This window comes from Pantherophis guttatus, chromosome 3 (genome assembly GCF_059756535.1).
Source record: "Pantherophis guttatus breed Tessera chromosome 3, ASM5975653v1, whole genome shotgun sequence".
Taxonomy (NCBI): domain Eukaryota; kingdom Metazoa; phylum Chordata; class Lepidosauria; order Squamata; family Colubridae; genus Pantherophis; species Pantherophis guttatus.
The window spans coordinates 64226797-64236871 of NC_142065.1; the positions used below are offsets into that span (position 1 = coordinate 64226797).

A 10075-nucleotide genomic window follows, 5' to 3' on the forward strand; every position below is an offset into this window, starting at 1 on the left:
GTTACACCTTTTGTCTGCGTAGATCCAAAGCCTGCGATTCTTGCAATAAAATATCAAGTGTCCAGGAAGGCTTTTTGGCAGATCACCTACCAAAACAAACAAAGGTAAGCTAAAAAGAAGTTTCCTTACAATGTGACCTGTCAAAGAAAAAATATTATACTAACAAATAAATCCAGACCTGTCAAGTATCAATACTTCAGTACTGAAGAAAAATATAAGGGATATCCTGGCAATATTGATGGAACACTGATTTTGCTTAGAAATGCAAGCTATTGGGTGTTGAAATATTTATTGCAGAATACATTTTATGATTTAAAAAAACAACTTAATTATTTCAGTTGCTGTTTTTGGTTTAAAACTTTCAGATGCCAAATTTAAATATTTTTATATACTGATTGTTAATTCTAAAGTGTATCTAGAAAAAAAATCCAGTTTTGCTTAGTTAAACTGTTCCCTTGAATTCTGAACTGTTTTTCATCTATGAGCATGGCCTTTTAGAGAGTACTGTACAAAAGCAGAGATTCCTGATAAAATGAGCTTGCATGCCAAAATAGGATGCGTTGATCAAACTTGCGGTTTGTGCAATGGTTTATTAAATAATCCATAATTGCCTGTGTTTCACACAATATACTAAGCCAAAACCAAACAAATCATGGCCCATGGGCCAGATATGTCACACACTGGCCACGCCCACACCCAGTTTAGCGAAGGGGAAAGTCGTGATATAACATGTGATGCGGCCATGACAATGTGTGTTTGACACCTGTGCACTAGATGAATACCCATAGCATGTTCAACTCTAAAGAGAGCTTACTGTCAGAAGAATATTCTAGTCCAAATCTCAGCTGGAATTGTGTAAAAGTGACATGGGATTCAGCTCAGGGGTGGGTTCTAAAATGGTTCTGTGGGCGTGGCTTATTTTGTGGGTGTGGCTTGATGGTCATGTGACAGTGGGCGTGGCTTGATGGTCATGTGACTGGGTGGGTGTGGCCAACTCAATGTCACTCACGTCAAGGGGTGCCTCGCCTGGCCCCTCCCCTCCCAGCCATTCCTTGTCACACCCAGCCTCAACGTATCTATAGTTCTGTAAAAATGTTGTTCACCCTTTTTCAACTTTATTGTCTACATACTACATCCTTTCATGGACTACTGAAAGGAGGAAATGGCTCACATGCTTTGCCCAAGAGTGTGATAGGCAACAGGCTTTTAAGGGGCTCCCAGAAAGAAAGGGGGGCCCAATGTATTTTCCAAAGCACCAGACGGCAAAACACGAAGCAGTGGATGGAAACTGAACAAAGAGAGAAGCAACCTAAAACTAAGGAAAAACTTCCTGACAGTGTGAACCAATATACAGTAGGTGCAGAAATATTTCAGTCATAATTTCACATATAAAATAGCCATTCGTGTAATACAACCTGCATATTGTTCAAAACAGTATTATGGCTGATGTTTGACAGCAAGCCTAATAGTCAAAGATTACAAGAGTGCTTCTTTCTCTGTATGTATACAAAACATCACATACCAGGAATAGCATATTAAGATGGACTTTCAGCTGCTTGAAGAGGAAGAAATTTATTCAAGAACATAGAAGCAGCACTTGAGGTAGCTACAATTTGGGGTACAGAGACTGGAAATATTTATAGGAGAGATGATCCTTTGTGAGGTGTATGTGAATGTGCCCTTGTTTGGTAGATGTGAAGGCCTGATGGAAAAGTTCTTATCTTACTTTGCTTAGTGTGTAAATCTTTTCCCTTTGGTATGTGCCTACGTGCTGACTTTTGATGCCTTTTCTGTGTACCCAGGGAAACTCTGTATTGGAAAAGGGTTTTCCCTGTCTGCTATTATTTGCCAGATTAATTAGTTTAGCCTGGTCATGATATCAATGGAGGAAGTGGATTAGCAATCTTTGCAACATTGTATTGACTTTGTTTACAACATAGTATTCTAGTTTCAGTTACTTGTGGTCAAGTTAATGATCAAAAGGAGGGTTAGAGACAATATAGGAATAAATCTAATTTTGAATTAAAATTCTTTCCATATTACAACTCATTATTGCTCAGACGTGTTAAGACAAAGGCTGACTTCTCACAACCCTCTAAATCATAAACTACTACGTAATTCCAGTTCAATCTAAGATGTCAAGTCAGTATGTCATATAGAAATTAATGTGCAAATGTACTAACATATTTGCATATTAATTTCTATATTGCTTTAAGAACACTTGTACACCAGTTTTGGACCTTGAGATCTTGTAGCCCTATAGTAAGCCAGTTGTTTGCTTTAAGATATAGCATAAATGACCAAACATTCCCTTCTAAATAGAAATAATAACATGATACATTAAAACTGCAGAATATATAATCACATATTCTTTACAAGGAGTCTAAGACAAGGGTGAGAAACTCAAGGCCCGGAGGCCGGATCCGGCCTGTGGGATGCTTAGATCTGGCCTGGGGACTGCCCTGGAAACAGCAAAGGACTGGCCCATAATGCCTCTGCCAGTGAAAACGGAGCTTGTGAGGGCCACATATGAGCTCCGTTTTCACTGGCAGAGAGTTGCGGAATGCCATTGCAGCCGAAAACGGAGCTCAGAAGCCTGTTTTCACTGGCAGAGCACTTGGGCCGCCACAGTCACCCCTGACACAAGTGACGTCGAGCTGGCCACGCCCACCCCAGCCACCCAAGGTCAAACATAACCCTGATTCAGCCCTCAATGAAATCGAGTTTGACACCCCTTGTCTAAGATATCCTAGAGAAAAATATTGTGATATGAAGAAGACAAGAGGAAGGGCATAACATAAAGCTCTTACTACATAATGCTTCTTGCTCATCTTCCCCATTGGCACAATTTTGTCTTGTGTCACAAACTTCACTGGCTGAAAGGCAGGTCTCTCTGTTATCACATAAAAAGCCTGTCTGCTTACTGGTAGTCACACATAAACGGTTAACTGAAAAATAAAACCAAGAGCAAACAAATTGTAAATACTGACACTCAATAATCAGAACTAACAGTACTGCAGTATATACCTCTATGAAATTTGATGCAATTCAAATTGAGGTTTTAGATCTACAGGTATAATTAATCTTCAGATACTATAATTCCTTCTTTCCATTTTTCTATTAAAACTGAATTTAACATAATTTCTTCAGAACTATCACAGAACAAGTTGACACTTACTAAGACTCTGGGCAGTATACAAAGTTAAAACCACAAAGAACAGTACTGTACAACAAATAGTCAAAAATTATACAACAAATACTCAAAAATTAAAAGCAGTAAAACCATCAAAACTATAAAATGTCATTTGCAGGAGAGCATAGTTAGTCTCTCTAACCAGCGGTGGGTTTCAAATTTTTTTACTACCGGTTCTGTGGGTGTGGCTTGGTGGGCATGGTATGGCTTGGTGGGCGTGGCTTGGTGGGCATGGCAGGGGAAGGATACTGTAAAATCTCCATTCCCTCTCCCATCCAGGGGAAGGTTACTGCAAAATCCCCATTTCCTCCCGATCAGCTGGGACTTGGGAGGCAGAAAATAGATGGGGGCGGGGCCAGTCAGAATTTTTACTACCAGTTCTCTGAACTACTCAAAATTTCCACTACCAGTTCTCCAGAACTGGTCAGAACCTGCTGAAACCCACCTCTGTCTCTAACACTATAATTACCTTACAGATTCAGATGGCTAAGCCCCCTCTTCAGCCCCTTCTGGCCAATAATTGGAATTATGTGAAGTTTGGAAATCGAATATCAAAAGATTTATGCCTTTTTCATGTCACATATGTCATGTCACATATCCTGTCACATATACTATGTGTCAAATATTAATTGAAGTGTATGCATGTATTCCTTGACTTATGACCAGCGACTTAGGGACCATTCAGAGTTATGATGGACCTCCCCAGGAGTTTTTACAACCCAGTTCTGAAATTCTGATGGCTGAACCCTCCCTGCAGTCATGTGACTGCGCGTTAGGCCCTTAGCAACTGGCATACATTTGCAGTCTTTTGCAGTGTCCTGTGGTCATGTGACCAGGTTTTACAATGTTTTTGCCAAAACCCAGCATTTACTTCTGGTTTTCAGCAAATCCAGCTATAGTGAACAATTGGTTTGCTTAATGACTTAATCACTTAATGACTGCTGCAAAAGTTGTCAAATCAGTTTGGTCACATGGGTGACCCATTTAAGACCGTTTCCGCTGTAAAGGGCAGGTTCCATTACTGTTGCTAGTCGAGGAATACCTATAAAAAGCCAGTTATATAATATTGTAACAGATATCATGGTAATTATATCATGGTAAAAGCAACTTTGAATTTAGAGCAGCATGAGAATTAAAGGAGAATTGGTCTACTTGGAAAAGAAAAACTAGCTACATCTACATACATTTCATATATGTCCTACAAAGCATTGAGCACTTGGTGTTTTGACAGTCACAATATTAATTTTATTAGATCATGTACCTTTTAGTGGCAGTCAAATTCATCTTCAAAAGGTATGAAACTTGATGCAAATTGCAAACTGACAGTATATCAAAGTGGAATTATTAACACTCATTTAGATAAATGTTGGCCAATTATATTATGGATGTCACAGCATCCGACTCAAAAAAGCAGTTTGGATAATTATATAGCTGACATACAATTAAGAGATTTGTCCTATCTCTCATTTAATAAGTCTCTTTTATACTCTACTATAGCATGTATAAACATAGAAAGGTTATGTAAGGTGACTCTGCCACCTTCACCCTGATCTTCCCAGTTTAAGGAAGGAAATCTGGAAGGAAGGTTGCATCCAACTGATGTACTGATAACCTTAGAATCTCATTTTAGACCTTCCCACTTAAATGGGTAAATGAGGGATGGAGTGAGACAAAAATAGTATATGAGGCTGCACTACCTTCACTGCTTATGATAATGACATGCTGTCCTGCATAACATAAATGTGGTATTCCATAAACTTAGTTTTTTTAAAGAAATAGATGCATTTTTATTAAGAGGGAAATAATATTCTTTAGATGTATCATTTAGCTTCCCTAGATTTAGTGGACGTAGTTTAGTCTAAATCCACCATAACAATGTTGCCATGCTCATGTCAGTTGGGCAGAGAAAGAGGTGATCAAGTGATTTATTTATGGGTTGTATGTTGATTTATTTGAGTACAGATACAGCTTTGCCCAGAAACTAAACAGGATCAGGGCTGGTTTGTTAGACTAGGAAACACTAAAAGATGGCATGACAAAACATGTCCATCCTATTGCCAAGAAAACTGCATGGTTATGTTTGAAAAGTCAATAGTGACTCAAAAGAGACTTACTGATGCTAGGTCATAAGGCTAGAATAGTCATTTCTAGCATCTAGCTGCAACCATGGCAACACTGTTTTGAGATGAGAGTATCTGAATCAGTCCATAGACAGCTATTTATGGAAGATACATATAATATTAAATTAAAAAAACATCCACTATGTAAATGTTACAATCAATAGATATTTCCCTGACAGCAAAACTTTACAAAGAGCACAGAAAGCATATGAGTCCCTCTAAAGTGGTTACCGGTGACATATCAAACCGTGCTTTAAAAATGTCCATTACTGGTTATTTTGATAAACAATTTAAGTTCTTCTTTCTTTTAACTCTTGATATTTCAGACAACACTGTCACCATCCAACATACTGAAAAAGCCATGATTGTTCTTCCTGTGGTGTAGATGTCAGACTAAAACTGAAATCTGGAAATAACTGACCTGGGGTAGGAGGAGGAATGCCGATGATCACAGTCAATGCGATGATGGCAATGATTATACCAAGTATAATAAGACTAATGGCAGATACACAGATGCATCGTCGTGTACAAAGGGTCCATGAAAAACACTTTCTGCAGCAGTCCAGTTGGTCAAGAGTGGCACCTGCTATTGAAAGAAAACTACTGCAAAACTCATGCGCATATTATTGGCTTCCACCAACTCCCAACAATTAATTCCTTTCTAAAAGACCTACATAAGACCATTGGAGTGGCATGGGGGAAATACATGGATTCTAACCATCATTGCAATTTACTCCATACCATGAGCAGCGCTTGCCTGATCGTAGCAGATCACAAAAATGTAAGCAACTTGGACCTGATTGGATTCTGCGAGGGAGATTACTAGGAATGCCAGGGCCGTAGCTCGATGGGAAATTTAAAAAAAGAACATCCCTTTAATTGTATCTATTATATAATATAATTGTATAAACGTTCCCTTTAATTGTATTCATTTTATGTATTCAATTCATGCTTATACATATCTATCTATCTATCTATCTATCTATCTATCTATCTATCTATCTATAATTTAATATGTACTCGACAAATAAATAAATAAAAATAAATCATGAAGATGTCAGTGTCAAAACACTTCTGTATCATTGCCAGGAAAACAACAGAGAAGTTAGCCATCATCTGAACCTGATTTGCAGGAGACTTTACTTTTTCCTTCATATAAAATATTCAGTATATCCTTAAAAGTCTTTGCTCTTGTCATGGACCATATGATCTATTCACATTAAAAATAAAACCTGCAGAGCTGCATGAATTTTGTAATGTTTTAATTTATCCAAATCTTTTAAAGCAAAATCTAATGCAGTGTTTCTCAGTTTCAGGATCTTTAAGATGGGTGGACTTCACACTGGCTGGGAAATTTTAGGAATTGAAGTCCATCCCATCTTAAAGTTGCTGAAATTGAGAAACACTCATCTAATGGGACTTCCTTTTGCCTTAATGTCATGGAACACAATGACTATTTTGTCCAGCTGGACTCCAAATTGGTCTTCATCAAATTATATGGTAAATCTAATAAACAAATACATTTGTCTTTTACGCCATTTATTTTAGAAATTTAGGGTCCTTATTCAGACAATATTCTTTAGGTTGTTTGGAAGATATTTTTTTAACCTCCTGTTTGTAATCTTCTTTCCTAAATGGACAGATTGAAGACTGAATCTGATTCTTTTGTAGGTAAAGGGTGTGTTCCAAGCTATGCCTCTTGTGCAATTAACACTACAAGAAAACTAAGGAAATAAACAGGATTCCAAGCCCAAGAGAAATATATTTATCACATTTTGGGGTTTAGTTTTCCAATCTTTAAGTAGCTTAACAGAGAATAAATTTCTCAATATTTCTACTGTTATTCTGTACCGATGAGTGATATCAGATCCTTCCATTGATGTTATTCAGAGAAAATTGTGTCATTTATTTTTCCCATTTCCTTTTCAAGTGCATATGTCTCTTTTTCTTTAGCGTAAATATGGATGTACGTATCATCCTACAGACCTTTAGAAAGGCAGGGAAGACATGCTTCTCTTCTTGTACGACAGATCAGGTGTGTAGAGACCCATGCTGAGGAATTATAATATACCTCTGCCCCAATCACCTCTTTTTATTTTTGTTTATTAGCTTTTAATTGTATATGCTGATTTTGTATTTGTTGGTTATGATTTTTTCCCTTTTTGTATGTCTTGTGTGAGTTGGGTGGCCATATAAATGTTTTAGAAAAATTAAGTAAAATAATAACTGTTATCCTTTTATAATGCTATGAGTCTATCCTGAAATTCTACAAAGTCTCTTACTCAAAATTGTAAAATGCTAGTACATCTTTGTACAATTTCTTGTCTTCCAGTTGTTTTGCACTATCACTGACAGAATCCTCAGCTAGTAGGATTGGGAATATATGCATATAAAGAAGTGAAAAATGAATAATAATATTTAAAAATGCTATCCTGTTTTCCATTTGTACAGCCACATTTTCCATCTGTCCATCCATCCATCTATCCATCCACTATTCTAGTATCTTGGAAAATGTAGTAATAGTTACACTTAAATCACAAATGTTGTTAAATTGATTAAATTAACATTTAATATGGAATTAGATAATGATACCTCTCTCTGTTCCAAGTTTCATAATATAATATACATTTCCTAGTTGTAATCTATGAGAAGTCATTTTTGAATGGGTAGCATTTTTCTATTTCTAACATAATTATACACCGTTAACAATTTTCTAATTCAAAACTGTAAAAATTTCATATGACAACATTAACTGTGTGTGTGTATTCGTGTGCTGTGACTGTATTTTCTAGTCTCCCCAAAAAATCACTTCAACATACATAATAAGCATCTAGTACTTTGTCACTGAATAAGTATTCAGAACTTTTTACCTTTCTTATCAGTGAGATGGAATTTGGTTGAACCCAGTGAATCCGTATCAATATTCTATAATTAATAAAAATAAAATAAATATTGAGCCAAGATCTTTAAAGCAAGTAACTACTTTAGTAGCTACATCAGTTAAGGCAGTAGATTTGGACCAGGAGGCCAAGTTCAGGAGCTCTGAAGATGCATAACCATGAAGCACATTGCAGCACTTTTGGGTCATTACACAGGGTATTAATGCTGAGATCAAATTAAAGAAACCTTGAGGGATACAAGAAAAATAACTGAAGTAAATTAAAAAATACTACATCATTATGCATATTTGGAGAACGGTGTAAATATAAAAATATTCAATTATATTTCATTCAACTTTCTGCTATGGTACTAAAGTAACTTGCGTATGATATTCTAGCATTTGTAGTTTGTTTGCAGGAAAGAAAAATTGTTATTTAAATCCAATAAGAGTAATTATAATTATCCTAAAGGGATGGCTGATTACCTGTGGGTAAGTTCTGTTCATTTTCCTTCTAGAAGCCGAGCTGGATTATACTGACAAGAAAGAGAAAATTGTTCTAACCATTCAAACATCAGTGTTAAAGTGGTGTTACTACTCAAGACAGAAAGAGGAGCTAGCTTTTATTAAGTGGTGTGTTGATTAAGAGACCAAGCCACCAGATTACATACCTGGGGTTGGGTTACCTGGTTACTAAGAGAAACAAAAGAACAAAAGAGAATGACTCTTTTCTTCTTTTATGTAGGACTTCATCCCTATCATATTGAAGAAAACAGAAGTAAGCATAAAGGAGGGAAAAATCCCCTTTAGTTTATGTTGTGCTTTTCAGCCTTCAAAGAAAATTACCAATGATGATTCAGCCACTGCTAGACACATACCGGTAAGTAAATTTCATAAATAGCAATAATTTATAGGCAAGAACAAACTAATTGTAGGCAAGAATGATGTTGCTTTGAAAGGTCAGGAAATAACCCAACTTAACTTTTAAATTATTTCTTTATATGTAAAGACAACCATTTGTGAAACAAAACCCCTTTGTAAAGCTATAATGATATAAACACATGATGTGAGCATACTTTTTCAATTTTTGAGTGCTCACCTGTGGCTTTGGTTCTTAATTAGCCAAACCTAGAACTGTTACTGAAGTAGTTCATAGTTGCAATTTTTTTAACTGGATTTGTCTCTTTGACCAGTGTAATTTATAACGTAATTGGTATAGGAAAAACACCAATTTAGTTTTTAAATTTGGGATAACCTTTAATGGTATGAGATGTTTAAAAAATTTAAAGAAGATACTTTTTAAACAGCATGGATTTAGCTGTTTGAAATGAACAGAAGTATCTTATTTCTAACAAGTGATTTTCAACTAGACAGCCTCGAGCTACATATATCCCCATCATATTGGGGATTACTACATACAGTACAGTACATTAATAACATCCATATGGTGTTCAGTCTATATGTAACAGATTAATTAATATACAGCCCATTGTCACAGTAACTGGAATTTTAGAAAAAAATAATCTATTTAAATTTTGAGATAAGAATCTATTTATTTTGCTGTGGAAAGAGCAATCTTTAAAAATTGCCTGAAGATCTTTCTGCATTTAAATTTAACCTCAGATTTACTTAAAATAAGTGCAGAGGACTAATTTTGCAGAGGATCTAAATAAAGCATACAGAATAAGCTATAGGATGGAAAACCGGTGATATGCCTGTGTCAAAATCTTTCTAGAGTTCACATCCCAGTTCAATCTTCCTACCTTGGGGATAATGGCAAATTATGGTACTTCGCAAATGAAATCATTTATCTTCTAGTGAGTGACTCGCATGGTATCTTCACTTCCTAGATACGTTTTTAAAAATCAATACAAATTACACTAA

At 36.0% G+C, this 10075-nt stretch overlaps 1 protein-coding gene across 1 annotated transcript; it reads right to left on the minus strand.

Annotated features, from left to right (window-relative positions):
• Positions 1 to 2739: 2739 nt before the first annotated feature.
• Positions 2740 to 8799, minus strand: LDLRAD1 (low density lipoprotein receptor class A domain containing 1). The gene is made up of 4 exons (XM_087889742.1): positions 8678 to 8799; positions 8184 to 8238; positions 5735 to 5899; positions 2740 to 2948 (listed from the first exon to the last, which is right to left on the minus strand). Exons 1-4 carry the CDS (start codon positions 8696 to 8698, stop codon positions 2740 to 2742), a joined length of 450 nt encoding a protein of 149 aa, XP_087745868.1. The 5' UTR covers positions 8699 to 8799.
• Between the last annotated feature and the right edge of the window lie 1276 nt (positions 8800 to 10075).

Coding starts and splice junctions, on each gene's coding strand:
- LDLRAD1 (XM_087889742.1), bottom strand. CDS start 8,698: ATGAACAGAACTTACCCACAG. Junction 5,900..8,183: donor CCATCTCACTGATAAGAAAG/GTAAAAAGTTCT, acceptor TTCTTTCAATAG/CAGGTGCCACTCTTGACCAA. Junction 2,949..5,734: donor CATTCCTCCTCCTACCCCAG/GTCAGTTATTTC, acceptor TTTATTTTTCAG/TTAACCGTTTATGTGTGACT.